The 23,425-nt window shown below is 31.2% G+C and overlaps 1 protein-coding gene and 1 non-coding gene across 3 annotated transcripts; one reads left to right on the top strand and one right to left on the bottom strand.

Moving 5' to 3' along the window:
• Nucleotides 1-53: 53 nt before the first annotated feature.
• LOC126871062 (myb-like protein X) lies at nt 54-7,006 on the bottom strand. Of its 2 annotated transcripts, none has more exons than XM_050629434.1 (5): nt 6,804-7,006; nt 6,243-6,582; nt 5,890-6,164; nt 5,709-5,819; nt 54-5,525 (listed from the first exon to the last, which is right to left on the bottom strand). In XM_050629434.1, exons 1-5 carry the CDS (start codon nt 6,850-6,852, stop codon nt 538-540), a joined length of 5,763 nt encoding a protein of 1,920 aa, XP_050485391.1. In that variant the 5' UTR covers nt 6,853-7,006; the 3' UTR covers nt 54-537. The 2 variants fall into 2 exon arrangements, with proteins under 2 accessions (XP_050485391.1, XP_050485399.1); XM_050629442.1 differs by having other exon boundaries at nt 54-4,277; nt 6,804-7,004.
• A 578-nt stretch (nt 7,007-7,584) lies between these two features.
• Nucleotides 7,585-7,657, top strand: Trnak-cuu (transfer RNA lysine (anticodon CUU)). The gene has a single exon. It is a non-coding gene; the product is annotated as a tRNA-Lys (tRNA).
• The last annotated feature ends 15,768 nt before the right edge of the window (nt 7,658-23,425 follow it).

The raw sequence follows: 23,425 nt of genomic DNA, 5'->3' as shown, positions 1-23,425 counted from the left end.
GAATAAGGGTTATTTGAAAAATGTAACACTAATAAACATGATAAAGTTAGGAGTTACGAACAAAAACGAATATCTATATTGTTTTATTTTTATACTACATCTTAATTTACCATATAGAGCGAATTAGCTATAATGAAGCAAGCAAAGTTTAATACGGATGCTTTATACTTGGACATTTTACCAATAAAAATATGATTTTGACTAAAATATAATCGCACTTTATATTAAAAAATATATGGTACATTATTTTATACTAACAATAAATTACAAGATGAAAAATAACCATAATTATTAAAACCAAAAGTAAAACGACTTTTAGTTTAGTATCTTTCAATTTTTCGAAATTACAATAAAAAAGCGAATATGTAAGCATTAGAATAATCAGTATTATTAAGATAATTCTGGAAATAGTAAGCAATGTATTAATCATTTTTATCCGAATTGCATTGTAAACAAAAAAGATCGCTTTAATAACTAATACTTGAAACTATTCTATAATGCCTACAGATCATATAACGTGGAATATCAATTAAAAGTTTAGTATGGCTTATCATAAAACTTTCCTTTATCCGATGACTTTTGCTTTTGCAAATATGTTAAATAAGCAGAAATATGTTGCCGTGGATTCCTAGCAAGCATTTTTTCTCGGAATAAACCTGCTATTGGAGCTTTTTTTTTCTTTTTAATTGTTTCAATATCGACGACACTAAATTCAGTTGTATTTCCAGCACAACTTGGTAGAGTAATATCATCTTCTATGTACATATTCTTCATCTTTTTAGGTTTGAAACTGCACATTGGAGATAGGGAAGATTTTTCTTCTGATAATTTTCTCTTTTTTGATGATTTTAATGGAACATCCGATAAATTTTTAACAACGTAATCCGGAAGCTTTTTAATACCTTTTTCTTGTATGTCCGTTTTACTAAATTCTGTTACCTGATTTTTGGATTTCGATTGTTTAATCTTAATTTCTTTTTGTTTTTGCATCTTTTCATTGTGTTCTCTTTGTTTCTTTTTTTTCGCTTCTTTGTTGGCTTTAATATTATCAGCAGTACGTTTTAAATCTTTTAACGCTTCATCTCGAGCTTTAGAGAATGTAATCGTTTCTGGTCCCTCATCAGAATCTGATACTGCAGCGTAAAACTGTTGTGTTTTATTAGATGCTACAGTATATTTTATATTATCTGTCTTCACACCTTCTAATAATTGCTTTTGCTTTTTCTTTGATGATTTTTGAACTGAAGTGTTTTCCTCCTGATCTGAAACATCACTTGATAATTTCTGCTTTTTCTTAGGAACCTTTTTAGGTGGAACTTCTTCATATTGCAAAGCATCATCTTCTGACAATAATTCCCTTTTTTTCTTAGGCAACTTTTCAAGCAATGCTTTTTTCTCTTGCAAAACAGTATATTTTGCTAATAATTTCTGCTTGTTCTTAAGCAGTTGCTCGTTTGGAATATCGTCACCTGATAAAACGACTGAAACCTTTTTCTTCTTTTTCTTTATCATTTTAGTCTTTTCATTTGTCGAATCTTGAACGTCTTGAACATCTCGAACTTTTTTCTCTTTTTTCTTCTTCTTCTTTATTTCGTTATGTATTTTTTCATCTTGACTTTCTGATTTTATTTCAGTAACTTGTTCATCTGATTCTTCTTGCATTTGCACATCGGTATTATTTCTTTTCTTCTTCTTCTTCCTTTTTTTCTTATTTTCCTTTTCTGTTTCATCATTGTTGTCAAAATTGCTAGTGGGAACAAATTGTTTAGTTGTCTTTAGTAATTTTGAATCATTATTTTCTGGGAAATCAGTTTCAGATAAAGTAGACTTAGTAACTTTTTCAACTATTGGTTGCTTTCGTTTTTTACGTTTCTTTTGACGATCACTTTCTAATATGTTCTCTGCTACTTTAAGCAGCTTTTTCTTTAATGAATCATTTGGACCTGGTGCTGCTTTTGTGCTTTGTTCATCATTGTTTTCATTTTCTTCTTCACCTTGGTCATTCTGTTCATTACTATTACTAGTATTTGTTAATTTTTTAAAATTAGCATTTAATATTGGTGCACTTTCATTTAATTTCATTTGTCTTAAGTACTTTGTTGTAGGTGTTTCACTCCCTAAAACTATTGTTGATTTGTTTAATTCTGGTACTTTAGATGACATTGGTCTTGAAAGATTTGTTTTTGTTGTTAAGTCAGTTAATTCAGATGGAAGACTTCTATGCATGAGAGTTTCATTGTTTTTTATGCTTCTTAATTTCTTTACATTTTGTTCTTCCTTTAATGTCAAGTCTTTGTCATTTTCCTCATCAAGGGAGTCATTTTCTTCAGCACCACAGGTTTTGACATTAAGTTTCTCTTGTTTAGATATACTTATTTTGGGAGTACTACATTCCATTGATTTACGAAGTTTTAATACTTTTGTATCAAATATTAATTGGGAGTCATTTAATGACTGTTCTACACTTTTAACTGTAAATTCTGTAGAGTTTCGCTTTTGTTTCTTTCTTTTTGTTTCAAAAGATAAATCAGGGTAATTATTTCCCTTTTCATTTTCTTCTATCTGGGATCTATCTGTTTTAAGATTCTTCTTCTTTTTCTTGTCACTTCTAATGGTTTGAGACATACTTAAATCACCAGATTTTCTTGATGTATTTTTTTCTTCATTAGAAGCATCTGTCTCCTTACTTACATTTTTTTCAGCGATATTTTCTTTATCATTTTCATGTTGTTCTTTCTGAATTGTTTCTTGTCCTATCTCTTCTTCATCATCTCTCTGATCTTCTTTAGTCTGCTCCTCATTTTGTAATTTATCATTTTCAATACTCTCATCTTTATTCTCCTCACTTTCATCTTCTTCTTCATCTTCAATTTCATCATCATCAACCACAAAATCTGCAAGATCTGACCCATTATCATCTGGGTCTGATGATTCTGTTTCTGATGCTCTACATTCATCTCCTGGTACATCATCATCAGAAAACTTTGCAACATCTTTACCATAAAAATTATATTCTTTTTGGACATCAGAATCTATAGTGCTATTAGATTCATTATCGTTGTCGTTGTTACTATCGCTTGTCCCGCAAAATAAAAACTTAGGTATTTCCAATTTATTTTGTGAATCATCGGAATTTTGAGTTTCATTAGAATCGGATCCCATGTTTGCTATTGTCGAAAAATTTCTATTCAATTTTTTCTTTGTTGCACTGTTTTGCTTTTCGCAAACTTTTTTTAAATCATAGTCAGACTCTTCCGAATTTTCATCTAACTGTTGTGGTTTCATCTTTTCCTTTGAAGTATTTAACGACTGATTTGTCCCACTTTTCTTAGCAGATGTAACTGTATTTTCATTACAATTAGATTTATTTAAAGATTTCAGTTTATTTACAGTTTCAGCTGCATTAGATTCTTCAAGTCTATTTGCCCCTTGTACTGACTTATTAAGAGATTTTCGTCCTTTTGGGACATCTTCAGACAATTTACTTTTATTTAATGATACATTTTCTTCCCCTTCAATTGTCTCATATGATTCAGATAAACTGTTATTTTTTAACGATTTCCGGAGGGACATATTACTGTTAGAAGTAGAGTATTTATTACTATCTTTCGTCGTAGACGTATTCTCACCAACATTAATTGATATTTCTACATCTTTTGTAATATTTTTTGTATCTTCTACTGCATTTCTATTTTCTTCTTCATCGTTATTTTCGTTTTGTTTCGTGTTCTTCCGTTTTTTTCCTTTGGGAGATTTATCCTTACTATCATTTAATTTACATTCATCTTGTGATATATCCATTAAATTATTTTCATTTTTTGCTTTCATAGAATCTGAATGTACTTTTAATATAACGGTATCATCTGAATCATAATCAAAAGATATTTTCTCCTTGTTTGTTTTTAAATTTTCCGCGGCTAACCATGCCTCTCTATCGACTAAAACAAGATCACATTCGGCTTCACTTTCATTTTCAGTTGTCTTTGAATGTATAGAATTTTTGTCCATATCATTATTCTTTTCTTTCCATTCACTGGCTGAGATATCTTGAAATGTATGTGACACACTAGTATCAGAATCGTTATCATCAGCTTTTATATTTTCTTGACATTCTTCAGAGGTCACTTGGATAGTGTTTGTATGTTTTTCATTTGATTCTAATTTGTTTTGATATTGTTTCTTCAATTTTAAAGGATCAGTAGAATCATCCAGTACAGAAACTTTCTTTGACTGTTCTCCTCTTTCTGGTGCTTCTTCAACAAATTCAGCAGCAGTCTCTGTAACAATGGAAGAGTCACTACTTTTAATCACATTAGTTACATTAGCTTCATTCATATTAATTAATGTAGAATCCTCTATGCTCATATGAGCATCCGAGGATTTTAACAAATTGCTCGTATTAGGAGATAAATTATTTGTTTCACTTATGTTTTTTAAACAAGGTACATCCTCATGCTTTGAAATAGTTAAATGTTGAGTATCTGAAACTGATTTCACATCCACTAAATTTGACGAATCTATATTACTTAATTTAGGAGATGAAATCAACTTTATACAACTTATGTCATCATTTTCGTGCACATTTTCTGACGTATTTAAGTTATCACTTTTACTTTTCGTGTCATACTGATCATCAGTTATACATTGATTTATATCATTTTGTTCAGATTCTTCATTTTCATTTATATTTTCCTTTGTATTTGAAACATCTATTTCGATGCTTACATTTGCATTACTTGCATGAACGTAAGCTTTCTTTGATTCTACATTCAATTCAATACCAATTTCTGTAGATTTATTATCATCTACTGTATTTATATCTTCTGCAAGCTTCATACTTTCAACATTATCGTTTGAACTTGCATTTGTAGATACTACTTGTGTAGGACCATTTTTATCTAAACTTTCACTATATGGACTTCCAATGACTGATTCTGTTTTTGTACCTACTACTAAGTTTTGCATATTATTAGAATTGTCTTCTTCATTCATTGAAATATCCAGACCTTCAGTTGGTAAATTACTAATTACACCAGCATTAACTTCTTTCATAGAAACATTTTCATTTGCCATTTCTAATGATTGTTTAGAATGACGACGTTTTGGCGATACACTTGTTTCAACGCAAGGATATTTGCATTTTTCTTCGGTTGACACATTTGCATTCAAATTATTTATAGATACGTGTTTCGGACTTTGTTGTGTATTAGAAATTGCATTCTTTATATCCTGTAAGTCAGTAACAATATTTGTTGTAAGATTCTCTTTATTATTATGACCATCATGTTTTTCCATTGGATTATTTAAATCTTCAATAAATGTGTTTTCATCTTTATTTTGTGGAAGTATTTTAGATTCATTATCTATTAAGGATTCTGCTTCATTTGTATTATCTACAGGCAGTGTTTTGCTACTTTCTAGTATATTTTTATCTGATATTTTCTTATCAGTAAATACATCCTTTTCAATATCTTCAAATTTATTTGAAGAAACATTTTCTGGAGGGTCGTTGTGTGGTCCCTTAACTGTTGTAAATGTAAACATCAGTTAGTTCTTATATTACTTTTTATTAAGAAATGTTATTCTAGAACTTTTTAGTTATATAATTTTATCGAATTTTATACAGATAAAGAACTATTTTTGTAATAGATTGCAATCTGATTGCAATTAATATAGAATACTGAAGTATAACAATAAATTAAACTTACCATCATCTTCTGAATGTTTTTCATTTATACTGTTACGACTTGTATTGAGTTTGTTTTTCGAAGTTGGCAATGATTCGTTTTTCGATGATGTCTTAGGGGAATTTTCTGCACCTACAATTCCATATGGAATTACAGAATTAAAATTTTTTTAATTTAAATATATTTTCAAAATATAATATACCTGATTCTCTAATTTCAATAAGATCAGGTAATGTGCGATCTAATGTCACCACTGGATACTTCATATATTCTCCTTTTTCTTCTACTACTGGTTCTGACATTAGTACCGAAGTTCGTCTTCTTGTCTTAATAGGTGTATTGACTAATTCACTGTACTGTTGTTTATTTGGCGTATTAGCTTCGGGCCCCACGGAACTAGCTCTTACATTACGTTTAACAAGTCTCGATGCTGGTTGTGGAGATTTTGCTTCTGAACCGGCTCTTGTAAAACGTTTACTAAACAATAGGTATATACAAAACAAACATAAAACAAAAATTCATACATATAAATCAATCATTAATCATTACAGATACCTTTTTCGAGTATTTGTTTTATTACTATCATTGGAAGTGTTATTTCTAGCTTTCTTTGTCGGTGTGCCAACATCTGATTCTGGGATTTCGTTAACATCTGAGGATATAGAACTTATTCTAGAACGTAAAGTTCGTCGAGTTTCATTGATAGCAGAATTGTCCATAGCACTGGCTCGTTGCCTTGTGATTCTAGAAGTTTGTGTAGTGCTAACGATGCTCGAGTCGCTTAAAGGCGATTCGGGCGAAGATTCATTTTGTTTAACGTTTGGCTTAATTCGGGAGCTGCGACGAAGTGGAGAATCAGCCGATATTACCTCGATATTGGCACGGGTTTTGCGACCTTATATTTTAAAGGGAAGATAAAGAAAAATATAGTAATACAATCAAATTTCGTGAGATATCAATTATTTACTCCAAGATGACTTGAAATAACGTTTACACAGACTGTATATTACGTTGTTAAATTGATAAAAGTACAACATACAACTTCGAATCGACCGTTAGATTCAGCAACTGAGTGAACCGCGTGCGCATAGAAACCAAAAAATGAAAAATACAAACCAGGTTTCACATCTATTTCTTCATCTGATTCCTTTATAAGGCGCGACATTTTTTTTACTGTTTACACTATATACCAACAATAAGTCGTATAAAAAAGATAGTAATCAATAAGGGGTTACGTATTAACACGTGTTTATTCTCTGAATTTAAACTGACGACACACTCAACCTTCACCACATTGCGCGCGGATCGTCCGTTGTAGAAAATGCACTCAGAGCCACCAAGTGACAAAATTCAGCGATATTTCAATTTCTTCAATAAATCCGTTAAAAGAAATCTCTTTTAGGTAATTTAAGCAATCAAAAGATAATATTGTTTATATAAAAAAGTGCACATTTTTATTATTTCTTTATTATTTGTATTGTTCTACTCAAAGTAATAAAACTTATAGTTTTTTAACATAAAAATTAATTCGTAACCATTGTGAAAAGTGCGGGAAATTAATAAAGGAAATATGTAAATCAGTGCAACACCGATAATGCAACCAGAGAGTAGGAAATATTCTTCTGTAAGTTTAGTTTTAATACTATCTAGATTTACATAAAATAATGATTTGCTTGAAATCAATATTTATCAGTAATAACAAATAATTTTACAGTAGAAATGCATGTTTTAGCGAAAGGAATCACATGTGTTCGTAATATTGCTATTCGTTTTGTATTAATTCGTTTATATTAATGCATAAATTATTAATCTTTATATATTTATTTAATAGATTTATTTGTATAAGTTATATTTTAAACCATTCAAATATATGTTTCTTTAAATTATGTAGTACCAAGCCCGGCTAGCTCAGTCGGTAGAGCATGAGACTCTTAATCTCAGGGTCGTGGGTTCGAGCCCCACGTTGGGCGGATATTTTTTCTTCTCTTTATCTTTTTTAAAATTATTTTCAATATTATCACGTTGCAATTTATACACATTCTATAACCCATATATAGTATTATATATAAAATGTGCACCTATTTTCTAGTGTCTCAACATTTCTTTATTTTCTCAACTTCGTTTTTACGTTTCTTAGTGTTACTTTCTGTGATTATAACCTGTTCTCATCATTTATTTTCAAGCAAACACATATCCTTGATGAAAGGCGAACTGTACATTAGTATGCATGACAAATCATCTCAAATATATAATGCCTACAAGGACGTTGTTGCAAAAAAGAACACGTTTCTACAGCAATTTATTTAGTCCTTTTTTGCGTGGTTGATCACCATCAATAATAGCTGGATCGTCCACTTCGAGCTAAAAAAATACATTATCGAAAAGTGCGTATATCATGAAGAAATCAGACTTGTAACAATAGTGATTCACATGATTTATCTTCTTCAATAATTTACATGGGGTATCAACATATAAATATTTACAAGTTGATTTGATTCGGGATATTTTGAAAAAGAAAAATCATTTCAGTTGAGATACTTTGGTGAATGTAGAACAAAATAGTGTCCAAAATTGTGCGTTGCGTGACTGACGTATGCGTAGAACTGAATTTTTTACCTGTGAACTTTGAAGAGCTGAGTTCAAGTAAAAACGTGATAGAGATATAAATAAAAAAATATATGTAGTTTCTTTTTAATAGCATTTAGATCATATTTTAGCAATATAGGTAAATGCACATAAGCGAATTTACTTGAGAGATTGGAAAATGCATTTTATCGTGGAACTTACAGGTAAATCGATATTATAAGCAATTTAATGTAATTAGTAAATATTCGTGGATTTATGGCAAATTTAAATGTGGAAACCTGTATAGGAAGCATATAATATAGAGAAACGTATAAAATATCGAAGATAAATCATATTATAATATTTAGTGGGACATGTGGGTATATTATTTTATAACTTATAATATTCATTATAATATATACAGGCGAATAAATTTAGGTTCCATTGCATTAATTGCGTTTATAAAAATGTGAGTCTGCATAAAATATTTATTGTTGGTACCAGACATATTACAACGCAATCTAGTAATTAATTCTTAGCGAAGGAATATTAATCAAATGAATGTTTTTCGAGTTATCAATACTACAATACTTCGAGTTATCAATTACTACAGCAGTTTTCTAAATGTACTTATATTGATATTAAAAAGCGATCGATTATAGAATTCAAAGAGCCACTGTTCTTATTACACGTTATGAACATTTTTCGGTTATTCTATTTGTTAATTAATAATTCCAATATATATATGAAAAAATACGTCTTAATTCTTACGATTCTGAAGTAATAATTTCAATAGGATAACGTAAATCAAGAATATTATACCTATATAAAAATAATATTATACATATATATCACTTAATTTAAACTAAACTCTAAATCATGCAATACGAGACAAATTGACCAATACTTATTTATTTTTATTTCCAGTAATTTCATTTTATTTTATTATATCAGTGTTATAATTCCTAAACAAATATAAGAAAGTTTTAAAAATGTTCGCCAATAATATTGATAATATATCTATGGAACAGCATAATTTAAAATATTATTTACGAAACACTGGTTACAAAAATATTAATATTGTACTTCTAACGTCCAGATAGGCCATTGATTATTATGCTGTGTTTTGTGTTTACGATCGTGTCTGCGCGTCTGACTCTTCTCAATGCTTCACTACTTAGGGAGCGTGAGACCTCTTTATCTTTGGCTCTTTATCGCCAAATATAAATACGAATCATCTCACGTTGCGAAATATCAGGTTTTTAAACCTGTAAGCTTATATTGACAAAATATTGGGATTTACAATCGATAGCTCGTGTTACAATATATTAAGACACGTGTAACACGTGAAAAGACACGTGAAAAATCGTGTAGCAAAATATTGGAATAATATAATACATTGAAAAATATGATATAATAAAATAAAAAATAGATCGGAAAAATAGACTTATTTTCGTTTCTTCGACGCATGATATTTCTTTAGTGAGAAAATTTATAAATCTTAAATGAAATGTTAATATAAAAATAATACATTAAATAACTGTAAGAGACACGTTTTAAAAATATCTACATCTCGATTACGCAACAAAACATCGGCTGTATTGACGTTATTTTAAAACGTTCAGCCAACCTTAGAATTCAACGATACAGCGTGTTCGCCGTCACGAAAAGGAATGACTCTGCTACAGAAATGCAAGGGGCTCGTTGCCTCGTCCATGAGGTATATGAGGTAATGTCATTCTTTGTCGGTTATCCTATGTTTTTTGTATAGTATACTTGGTATATATAGTATACTTGGCATATACAGTATACTATATAAGATACTTCGGCATAGCGTACAGTCCAGTCAAATTAGCCTTGAATGCAACAAAAAAAAAAAAAAAAAAAAAAAAAAAAAAGAAAAAAGGGAAAGAAGGTGCCTGAAATCCTATTGCGCGAACTTACAAAAATTATGTTTAGGAACAAATTTAATACGCTCGTCAGTCAAGATTTCTTGCAGAGAATTGATAAATAATCTCGAGATTTACCGAAAACAATTTTTTTTGTTGTGTTTTGAAAACACAAACGACAGAGTCAGCCTAAGAAATATTTTACGCTTACATAATAAATTAAATATCAACATAAAAGTTAGCAGAAAATTTACAGATTATAGAATAAATTAAAAAAATATATATGTTGCCTTTTTAAGAAATTTTTATCAATACAATTTCTTCCATGAAGATATTTAATGTTCGAAGCTTATGAAAATATTTAATACGTTATTAAATCAGTTTCAGATTCATTTTAATAATATCAATTTTTCTCATTTCTCTCATGCTGAGGTATAAATTCACTTATTCAGGAAAACAAGCGTATGCTTCCTTTGTAAATGACCTAATATTAAAAAGTATATTTTCTTCTTCGTTTATCTTCCATTGCATCTCTTTGGCCATATAATGCCATAAAAACGGAGAAGTCAATAAAAGTATAAATATAGTTAACGGCAGACTTCTGCTAATAGCTTTCCTATATGTTTCTTATGCCTCTCTTCTTTCTTATGATTTTAATCCTCAAACGAGGATGAAAGCACAATCAATAACAAACTTTCGACGAACTAGCTTTTCTATATATTTTTTACATTTTCTTATACTTACCTTCATGTTTCTTCTTCACATCGTAATCTCATGAAAAAATGAGGAAGCGACAGCAAATTTTCTTCGTATCTTTTACAATTTAATTCTTCAGAGTTTGGAAAGTAATGGGACAATACATCCTAAATTAACTGCTATAATTTTTATAATTTTTCTCAGATATATTGAACCTTACGATACCATTGTTGATGGAACTACGCGATTTATATTGAAAATTTAATTTTAATTCTTCAGAGTTTAGAGAGTAATGGGACAATACATCCTAAATTAACTGCTATAATTTTTATAATTTTTCTCAGATTTATTGAATCTTACGATACCGTTGTAGATGGAACCGCACGATTTATATTAAAAATTTAATTTTAATTCTTCAGAGTTTAGAGAGTAATGGGACAATACATCCTAAATTAACTGCTATAATTTTTATAATTTTTCTCAGATATATTGAACCTTACGATACCATTGTTGATGGAACTACGCGATTTATATTGAAAATTTAATTTTAATTCTTCAGAGTTTAAAGAGTAATGGGACAATACATCCTAAATTAACTGCTATAATTTTTATAATTTTTCTCAGATATATTGAACTTTACGATACCATTGTTGATGGAACTACGCGATTTATATTGAAAATTTAATTTTAATTCTTCAGAGTTTAGAGAGTAATGGGACAATACATCCTAAATTAACTGCTATAATTTTTATAATTTTTCTCAGATATATTGAACTTTACGATACCATTGTTGATGGAACTACGCGATTTATATTGAAAATTTAATTTTAATTCTTCAGAGTTTAGAGAGTAATGGGACAATACATCCTAAATTAACTGCTATAATTTTTATAATTTTTCTCAGATCTATTGAAACTTACGATACCGTTGTTGGTGGAATCGCGCGATTTATATTAAAAATTACGTTTAATTTATTTTCTAAAATTGAAGTGCATCATTGTCCGTATTGTTACATTATCGCGTTCATTCTAAAAAAAAAATCTCTCTCAAGAGGCTTCATTCTTTCCTTTAATTTCGAACAACCATATATATCCTGCTACAATTACAGATAAATTGCTGTTTATTTATTTTACTCTATTTTGTATCGCTTTCATCCGATATAATTTAGAATAGGCTGCTGCACTCTTGATCCCTCGAATTCACCCAGAACGTCGTATTAAGGTTAAAGGCTTAGGGGGATCCCTACGTGACGTTCTGGTCAACTATTTCTGCCTTCCGTTTCGCTGCGGATGCTATCGACCCTGGACAACTTTTAAACCCCGGATCTTGTACCTTGACCTAATTCTGTCAGACACGTCCCCATATTCTTCGATCAATAGTTCTTTCCCATTTTTACGATACACGTTCGCAAAAAAACAAACAATTTTTATAGGACAACTCTTCATTTGCATATCTTAATATCTAGAATATAAAAAAAGATTTAGAAATATTAGACAAGTTAAAGTTAATTCGATAAGACTTTTAATAAAACTCTTGTATCACTGTTGCGAGAGTTGGAACATGGACCAGTCACTGTAACGTTGTTTCAGTTAACTCTTTCGGAACAGAGATTTTTTAACAATAAATGTAATAATATTTGTATATAATATTTGAATATTCTTCGATTTGGCAAAATAGAAATTTTCAAGATAAAATATACGTATGTACAACTCAATTTATAGGATTCTAGTCTCATTTATCGTAATCATACTGATAATATCGAATTATTGCCAGTGTAAGGGGAAGTAATTGTAATTAAGCAAATAGGCAATTGCGCTGTGAGTTGTGTTCAAACGATTACATCAAAGAGGCTGCTATTGACTAAGGGAGCGTTCTCCACGTTCCTGGATTAGCGGTAATTTTAATTCTATATTTAGGACCTAACACACATAACTGTTTATTTATCTAAAACACATAAATTAACGAAAACTCATATAATTATAGAATATTGCAATATTGTTATTCTATATATTATCTTGATTATTAATGTATACAAACTCATTTTTTAACTATAAAAATTGTAATGTACGAATGACACTACAAATGCAATCTTTTGTCGATAGAATTGAACGAGTAATTTTTCAATTATTTTTATTTTATTTTTCAATTTTCTCGCAAATTGTTACTTATTCGTAATATATTTTGAGCAGATCACTAAACCGTAGGAAAACAGGAAGCAAGATTCCAAAGTAAACTTCCGTGGGAGACTGTTAGGTTTCTAAATTATATACGTAATGCACAGAATGAATCATAAGGAAGTCCAGGAAGTTGCTGTCCTTATCAATCAATTTCCTTACACGCATGTATTCGTATCTCGATTTCCTTCTCCTCTTTCACTGTTCTCCACTCGTATTTTGTTCACAGTTTCGAACCATCTGTTTCTACTGATGTCACATAGTACATCAATTCTATACATATTATACGATAAGAAATACGACTACTAAACGAAAAAGGAAAACAGAAAGAAAACACGGAAGATACAGCAGTTAAATGAAATATATGTGGAAAGTAAACAATCGTTGGGAATTTTTCACGTACATATTATAAACATCGATAACGAGTAGATTGGATGTTTAAACATTTATGGGAAATCTAAAGATGCAAAATACAAAAAATAATGAGATGATTAAAGTATGATACTCTTTAGGGTTCTTTAACGAGGGCAACGAATCTTTGCTCGAGGTTCTTGCTTCTTTCTTTACTTGTGTTTCTAAAAAATAAGAATTTGCACAGACATCCGTGATCTGACAGTAGTTTTTTAATTTAATAATTTTCATTTCGTTTCTTTAAAATCAAATAAACCGTAGGCGAAGCAATTATTTAGAATTTATGAATATTTATCGATATAAAGATCGACTAATAATTTTAATTCTAAAATTAATTCAAGTCTACTTTCGCAAACAATATGATTTCGATACAATATGATGTGGCGGAAAGAAAAAGATTTATAAGAATTGAACTTAACTTAACTTGCGTTACGCAATTCTCAAAATGAAAGTATCACCCAAACAAATCCGGGAATTTGAACACACGATAAATATGAAATTGCGAAACTTTTTCAACGAAACTGAAAGTAACTATATTGATATACACACAAGTATGTATGTACCTTTTTACGATAAGCGTTCTACGTCCCATTGACAAAGGTGCATTGACTCTAATCGTAGATGCATTGGCGCAAGGTTGAAGGCCAGCAACTCGAAGAGTCGATTCAACGCAAATTTTAGCCCCATTTTTGGCAGAACAATTGATTTATACCGATGAGAACACTAATCTAATCGTTGCTGTCGACCTATCGTTTGCTCAATGGAATTCGAAAGAATTTGCTGTACGTCAGGTTCCCTTGTCCCTCGCGTTGTTTGAAAAATATTAGGCCAACAACATTGAGCCAACGCTAGGAATTCTATTTCCACGAGCTCTACATCTTCGAAGTCACTGGCACTTATCTGGGTCATTAACACCTCGAAAAAGAAAAGGGGAACTTCTTTTCCCATTGATTTCACTCGTTAGCACTAATATTTATTTATTTAAAATCGATCATTGATTTTTTAAAAAATTAATATCCTATGTGATAGCTTGATTTGTTAATCGGTTAACACACATTTATTTCCAACTTGTTATATAGACAAATTTATAACAACTTCAACAGTAGAATTAATTCAAATTTATTCTTCGAAACGGTATAACTTACTTTTAGGAAAAAAAAATTGTTTTTAGACAGACAAATGTCATTAGTTTAATGTCAGTTACTTGAACTTTTTTTTGTAAAATTCGTATTACAATTGTTCTTTAAGTTTTTGTAGGAAACGAATTCTCTACGAAATATCTTACTTGGAGTTAACAGGTATAATTATATTGCTTGAAATAATCGTGTATAATTGTTCTTTGTTTATTCTTGTCCTTTGTTCTAGTTTCCTTGAGTGTTTTGTACATATTCTGTTATTAGTACGTTACCTAATCGAAATAGTAAACGAAAATAAAATTCATTTTCTTACTTCATATCGAGAAGCCTTAAACCGTTTTCAATTAATTTCTCGCGAAGCAATTCATTGTGAATTGAGTTGTTTGAAAGACTTGGATCAAAGAAAGAATAATAATTTTTATATTCTAAATAACGAATACATATTAAATATGCGTACCATATATATTTTTATAAAACAAAAAGAAACAAGGAGAAAAAACTTTTTGCATTTTTAACAACAAGTAAAAGAAAACTTCACTGTAGGTTCGTACGTATAATAAATTTGTATTTGTTTAATAAATGTATAACCAATAATTATGTATTCTATGTAACAACATTCAGCAAATTTTTCAACATGTCCAATTCGTATTTTCCTTAATTATATTTATTTGCTTTAAAAAAGAAAAATCCAAACTCATTCCTATGCAATAATATAATGCTTGTAAACAAAATTAGATCGAGTATCGTTAGTTTCCACAAAATAACATTCACTGTTATATTACTAGATGTTTAATAAGAAAAATTCATAACGATCTAGCAGTCTGTAGAAACAAAGTTACCTTAGATTGCATTATTTTTGTCAAAATGAAAAGTTGACATACGTCGTCCAATGAATCTCGAAAGGGTTAAATAAGAAGAAGAAGATCTGTTCACTGACGCAGAGGCAAATCTCTGTCGATTAAACTCATTCATCGCTTCCTAATCGTACAGCGAGTCACCCCCTTGTATTAATACTTCCTTTTTGCATTTTTCCATCGGCAAGTCGGCGAATACGAAACAGTGAAATTGTTTATCGAACTATAGCAAAAGGGCAGAGATGCCCGGCGTCTGCGCGTCGCGACGCGTGCTATGTATAGCCAATGATACGTCTGGTGGCCGGGGCATCGGTTCCTCAGTGCGAATTATATGTTCATTGCAGGCTTGGTCATCGGCCAAGACGTACGGTATTATGTTCGCACCACGAAAAAACGAGCTTGCAGCACATTGAACGATTCATCGGCCTGAAAACTCGAAGGTGCGCATCCAGCTTTTAGTCCTTGTTTCTCGTCTCGTCTCGTCTCGTCGAATCGGTCGCCATGAGCAAACGAACCCTTTAAAATCCGCGACGGTGTTCACAGTTTCATTCTTCCTTTTTCCCGAGGAACATTTTCTCCCGTAAAACGGAAACGTACGAGGGAACGTTTTCAATGTAGATAACTCGGTTGATATCGTTTAGAGTGAGTGGATCAGAGACAGATGGATTAGAAACGCGGCAGAAAGAATGCGAATTTGAAGCGCGTGATCTTGAAGACGCAATCGAAGGTGCATGTTCTTCGTCTGTGCTTGCAAGGAATATTCTTCCCGCTGGAATTTGTACCGATAGGAGCGTGTGCGTATCGCAGTTGCTGTTTACACAAGAAGGTAATTAAATGTGAAATGTGCTCAGTGTTGTCCTTTTCTTTGTTAAACAAACTTTCAGGTGGCCATTGTCTTTTTTCATTGAAACATATTCTTCTTGAGAAACGGTCGTTTAATGCGAACGAGGAAGCGAATGTTTTCTTAAAAATGAATCTCTAGTGCGTCACGTGCGATTGTTACGATAGATTAATGATGTCGTGCAGTCATTGTGCATAGGGTGGAACGTTAATCGCGAAAGTGAACCGATTCCAATGTCCTTTCGAATGGCACGTGATCGGCAGATAAATATCGATACGCTTGTTTAAATAAACTGAATTTACTTTAGACAACAACTTTTACAGAGTTCGTAGAATATTGATGCAACGTGCCTGCGACAGTCGAGATCCGTGATAAAAATTCTAGATAGGTCTGTGATAGCGAGTGAAGTAGCACGAAGTTAAATTACGCGGGAAATAAATTAGGAGCATCTATATCAATTTCTTTTCTTTCTTATTCCATAGAAATTATCGGTCTATCCGTGATCGTTTTATTATCGAACGTATCTATTAGTCATTTTTCATAAACCGTTCCATATAAAACAGATTTTTGGGATGTAATATCTGGTGAAATTCTGGTGAAATCAACGTTAAAATGTTAACTTCTATTTATGCACGTAATTTTACTTACGATATGAAACGAATAGAGCTTTCTAATATATCCATAAACACTGAACCGAGCTAACCGCTTCTTTCAACTTTAATCTCGTTATACTCTAGTTACCGTTTTAAGCTTGTTATAGTTCTTAAAAGGGCTGTTAAACACCGTGCTTTTTGGTTTTCAATCAACGATGCAACTCCTCTTCGACGGTTTAATTAAAATTTCAAGATAATAGGAATTATATTTTTAATTACTTTTGAAAAATAATGTCGCTGCTAGTACTTAAAATAATACCAATATAAATTTCAATTTTTTACACGTTTCATGAACCACGACAACGAAAATATTTGGTCGCGAGAATAAACATTCGATTTCCGCGAAATTATCGTCTAAACTCGTTTAGCAATTATTATCAAGCACGATTTAATTGTCAATAATTATTCTTTCGATTATTTTAATCGCATCCACAATGTTTTCTTTTGGACTAGACGTTACTTCCGAAGATTAACACAGCAAATTGCCGCGCTTCCACAGGTTTACTTTCTGTATTTGGGACGCTCGTTAAACAAGTTCTTTGTTAGGCGGTACGAAGGCTATAAATTCACTAGTAAATACGTACAAATGTTAAACGAACTTAATTAACAATGTGAGATACGATCGAATTGTCGTTGAAAAATTCTAGCATTTTTTACTCTTTTTCTTTCTTTCTTTCTTAATTTTTTTTTTTCTTTTTCTTGATAAATTTCTATAAATCGAAATTATACGAATATCCAGGTGAATTAATAAATAGAATTATTTTCGTTAAGAATCTTTCATGTAATTTGGAATAATAATATACTACTCTGAATATAATATCAGGATTTTCTAATATTTTTGGTAGATTAGCGATTGTAAATAATTCGTAGAGAGCAAAACATAACGTGTTCTTACGGTTCTGTAAGCACGCATGAAAGCACACATTATTATTTCAGCTTGAATTCCTCCTTTACGGGTTAAGTCACGGATTCGTAAGATTGATGACGTGAAAGAAACAAGATATATCGAATGCGAATACTTAGAATCACGGGAATAATCGATACATGTTTTCAAATACCGAGGAAATATCATGGAAACACAGTGGCTTCTTGTGTCTAAAATTCCATTCACAGAACAACTGTATCGAACTGGAATTCCTTACGTAGGAAAAGATTTGAGAATCTGAAGAGTTTTTCTCATATGTTATTGCTTTCAAAGAATTAATATTTAATGTTAGAAATATTTGAAAAAAGCTAATATTTAATATTACGATACTTTTTGGGAATTAAATTAATCGACGAAATTTTATAACGTAAAATTATGACAGATTTCCAGAAAAATTTTACACAGATTCGACTTTATTGTTTTACAAACTATATATTATTTTTTATACATTTAAAAGGTACTTTGTATTTTTTCGTATCTTAAAATTTTACAAGTTATAAATTGTTCTATTTGTTGCCATCGATTTCTATCTGTGGTAATTGATAGTCTATCGCAAAATGTAACCCGGCCGTTCCCCTACGATGACGGTATAATTACGAGGTATAATTTTTACGAACAGTTGTCTGATCACCGTAGGCGTGTACCACTTAAACTACTCAATGTTTTCCTACCTACTCGAATAGATTGCAAGAACCAGAAATGACAGGTTTATAAATACTTAGATATCAATATGTTTTATTTCATATCTTTTAAACGATTAGAGTTTGTATTTCTGGAACACGAAAAAAAAAGATTAAAATTCGTTAAATAACAGTTACGTTATAAAATGTAATATTATAAATAAAATAAAATATATATATATTATTCTTTCTTCTACTTTTTAATATTCTCTCTGAAGCAACTTAGCATTTAAATAACACGTAGATCATTTATTTATAATTCGATTACGGATATTTGTGCGTGTACTTTAACGTACGAAAATACATGGATTACATATAGTACACGAAAGTACTCAAATATTTCATATTGGAGAAAATATATTTTTGTTTTCCTTTCATTCCTATAATTACGTTTATGAAATCATAAATTTTCACGAACATCCATAATCTGCTTGTAACGCATGGATCGAAACGAATTTATCTTTCATGTAATCATACGATTGGTTGCGAATGCTACAACAAACGTTAATATCGAAATAACTATAAATATTGAATTAACGATCAATTTTATCGTAATCGCCAACGAACGTACATCGAGGAAATCTGTTTCTGTTCACCGATCATAGGGAGGAATTGATCAGGTTCTTGGAAAATGACGAAGAGACATATCTCGAAAGCGATAAAATCGTTACTGTGGTGTATCAGTGGCGGATTTTGCGCACCGGAGCGTACACCCTCTTTTCCTCCTTCTCCGGCTGAGGGTGAGGGATTGGCAGAGAATGTAGACCTCCGTAGCAAACTGTACACCAAGCAGAGAGTATTGATCACGCGATGGTAGCAACGGTAAACTTTAAAGAGGTTGCCTCAGAGATTTCAAATGAAAATTCAGTATTCCTCCAACTTTTATTCCGATGGAAAAAATTCTCCTCCCTGAGATCTTTCGAAACGTAATTGAGAATGAATGGACATTGGTTCGTTAAACCATTAAGAGTCCTGATTTTTGTAGTTGCTAAAAGGAAGTATACACATGCAACGTCGAGTCCAAGAACGAGTCCAAGACTTTTAAAGATAAACGTTTGAAACATGATTGTCAATAAATCAACATTTGTTTCTGTATTAAGAAATCTGACTTGTGTAGATTATAAAATGAAATATACGTATAGAATGTTGAAAAAAGAAATGAGTCTAAGACTTCGAGGGCTTCTAATTTTCACGAAAAAGGGTAAAAAATATTTAATCGGTAGAGTTTAGAAGATCAATACTTTCAATGTAAAACGTAATGTGGAACTGTTTATGAACCCTCGTTGCGTAGATTGTTTATCCTTCAGTGGATTGAAATAAACGGAGTTTTATCGTAATTTACTTTAATTCGAACTAATAATTGTCGTAGTAACCTGTAACCCAATGATTCCAATTCAGAGTTAATATCAAACCACCCCAAGTGCCGAATAAAGCACCATTGCCAACAACAGCAATCAATCACAAGCAAAGGGTTCGCATGAATCATGTAGATTTAAATCAACGCGTGACAAGTAAAGCTATCGTGTGAATAAAATTGAGGCAATTTTAATAACAAAGCTTATTAATTGCTACGAAGTTCTACAAATAGCTGCATATCAATAATTTGTGTTCTTTCCTGTGCCTCTATTACATATTCAGTATGCAATACTTTTGTGTCCTCGTTACTTTGTTAAACATCCTAAATTTTCGTTGTCAAATCGAATAATACAGTGATCAAAAATTTATACGCAGATAATGCGATCAGGCTTCTAGCATTTTCAATGATATTCTAATCGGGTGATTTGTTTCACCATTGGGATTACAGGGACATTTCACCATATGGTGTAGTAATACGTTAAATACATTAAATGATGGCCATACGTATATGATCGTATACGATGATTATATATAGTGTAGTAATACATTAACAGAATTAAACAGCTACACATGTATACATGATCGTATACGTATTTAGCAACAATTTAGTAGACAAGCAAAGAAAATTTCTACTTAGAGAACACATTCTACTTAGAGAAGCGAAATTTCTGCACATGATGCTAAATACAATTAATAATAAATATCTTTATTCGTGTCTGAAATTTAAAACACTATGTAGCAGCTGGAATTTGGTAAATAGTAGCTGGAAACCCATGACGGGATCAACGTGATTTCCTTCGATATTAGTTGTTTCGAGGATTAAAACGACAACGATATATATAAGCGAGCGATGAAACGCAAGCGCGAAATGGCGAAAAGTAAACGAGAGTTCTCGTTACATTTGAATTCCATCGATCGAGACTCGCTTTCCTCGAAACAAAGCGGCTTTCACACGCGATGCGTGTGCGACTCGACAGGTGTAGCGAGAATGACAACAACGATCGCGCCGCTTCGCGGTTTACGCATGTTAGGCGCGCTGTTCTCAGGTAAAAACGTGAAATTACCAGGCGTGTGTCACATGTGAAAAAGTCGATCATTTGCAAGATATGTTCGAGCAATAGGCCAACACGCACGTTTGCAAACGAGGTGTATTTTCCCGCCGTATCACGTGCAATTTTGTCTTATGACTCATTGACGTGAAATTGCGAAAATGTTAGACAGCAACGTGCCCGACGTCGAGATCCAAACGAATCTGCTTAGGTGCGATTATATCGATCGCGTTAAACACATTTGCATTCCCTGTCTCGCTATATCCTTACCGTTTCTCCCTTTTTTCTTTTATCGAATATTCGAAACTCTTGCGAGATAAACGTTAATTATAGTCTTTAGCTACTTCAAATCATTGTTATCAGTATATCTTATCAACCAAATGTATATACAGTGGAACTTCGTTTGTATAAACGAAATTGCAATAGTGCCTGATTATCTGAATTTCAACTTGAGCTCTTATTATTATCTGAACTACCATCGAGCCTCGATTCACTTAAAGTCTAACAACAAGATATAAACAGTAGGGTACGCGTTACGTGACACGCTCTCGTGCTCTGTAATTGATGCAAGTTTGCAATATTATTATGTATTTGACAGCGAATGTTTCATGGAATCCTCCTGTGTGAACATAAACTCCCATTTACTCAACGAAACATTATCAGATAGTGCAGAGAAATAGATGAACTCGTGTTACACTTGCCCCTCGACAGGTTCATACATATCAACAAAGTTCTACCGTACATAGAAATAACTAAACACCTTTGTACAACAATAAACATCTAATTTACTTTTCTAAATTATTAACCCAGGTTATTATTATCGATATAGGTATTTTAATTAAAACAATCGAAACATTAATAATACGTTTTACCAGTTTACGATCAACCGATCGTCATTGGAAATTATTCGTCTGTCGTACAACCTTCTGCGTTCGTATTGATGAAATAGGATATTTTAAACGAATTGCATATTAGTATCAAGGTCGTTTCAAATGTATCATAATAGACGGAACAGTTGTGTAATCCTACTCCTTGTCATCTTACTGGAAACACTGTTTCATCGAGCGAGAATATAACTAATGTTGCAAGTTCGTGCTTGATGCGACGATTTAATTTACATCAGTTCGTTGCCACGTAATCTGGTTTTCAGCAATGTTGCGTTACTCATCAATACGTGTGCGTTTCTGCGGCACGTTTAATGTCGATATATTGCAAACTGTTTATGTTCTCGCATCATTGAGGTTTCATAGTGATATAAACTAGGGATGTCGTGTCTACTAACGTTCAAACAATGCGAATGTATTAATTAGGTTGTATTACAAAATCTGCTTCGAATGTAAACTCGAAATATCAAATATGGTAAGATGAGACGATAATAATCGTCACTTTCATATTACATCCAGATACCTTGATAAGCAATTTATATTAAAAGTACAACGTGTTTCTATAAACAATTATCTTTTTATCTCTTCGTTTTCTTCTTCTTCCTTTTAGTCATCAGATCTTGACTACTTTTTTCTCCTATTATTGTTGTTGCTATTGTCGTTATTTAAAATAGCATGTGATTTATACATATAAATAAAAAAGTTGGAAAATATCCAATTAAGTTATGTGATAGATTTTCTGTAGGTTGACCGAAATTGCATTTAATGAAATTTGAAAAATCGGACAATACCCAAGGAGTATGATTTGAATTTATTTACGAGTTTATAAAAAAACGTTTATTCTCAATTTTTTTTATCAGTATAGAAACCATCCCCTTCTAAGTAAAAGATATTTTTATGATCTTTCGATCGAACATAAATGGTATTTAAAAAATTTTAAGACATTTAAATGTGAATATCATTAGGCATATCATCATTTTCTATGTCACTAGAAACTTTTTAACCATTGCGTTATAAATAGATAATGAGGACACGCCAGCCATCAAATATATAGGTAATTGCAGCTGTCATATGACACTTTGCAAATGTTTGAACAGTAATATTTATTAGTTTTCCATGGAAACAGATGCAATTGTTCGTGACCTCATCGCTTTATCGTTATAGATAGATAATACGGTGCATTTTTAACACTAAAATAATACAATGTATCAGTTATCAGATTTATTGCTCTCTATCAATATTTCCTTCCTTAAAGATTACCTAACTTTATTATTAACTTTATCCATGAATGAAAAATTGAAAGAACATTGAATTTTTCTTTCAAACGATTGATATTCCTAACGAATTGATTAATTATGCTGTAATTTCTGTAACTATATTATGCATAGATTATTATATATTTGTATAGATTATTATATAATATAACATAATACTTGCATGACGAATTAAGGAGTACAAGCTCAGTATAACACAAGCAATTTAGTGATTACAGAAAACTCTAGCAGATTTTACTTTATTTAACATTTTATATTATAAAATACATATGACACAAATGAAATGATAAATGATAAATTTATACCGAGTGCTCTAATATTTATAAGCTGCAGTGTACATTATATATGTAT

This window comes from Bombus huntii, chromosome 1 (genome assembly GCF_024542735.1).
Source record: "Bombus huntii isolate Logan2020A chromosome 1, iyBomHunt1.1, whole genome shotgun sequence".
In the NCBI taxonomy this organism is placed as follows: domain Eukaryota; kingdom Metazoa; phylum Arthropoda; class Insecta; order Hymenoptera; family Apidae; genus Bombus; species Bombus huntii.
Note: the sequence above shows the minus strand (reverse complement) of the source record. Positions and strands in the feature narration are given on the sequence as shown.

Coding starts and splice junctions, on each gene's coding strand:
- LOC126871062 (XM_050629434.1), bottom strand. CDS start 6,852: ATGTCGCGCCTTATAAAGGAATCAGATGAAGAAATAGATGTGAAACCT. Junction 5,820..5,889: donor TATTGAAATTAGAGAATCAG/GTATATTATATT, acceptor ATGGAATTGTAG/GTGCAGAAAATTCCCCTAAG. Junction 5,526..5,708: donor AAAACATTCAGAAGATGATG/GTAAGTTTAATT, acceptor CATTTACAACAG/TTAAGGGACCACACAACGAC.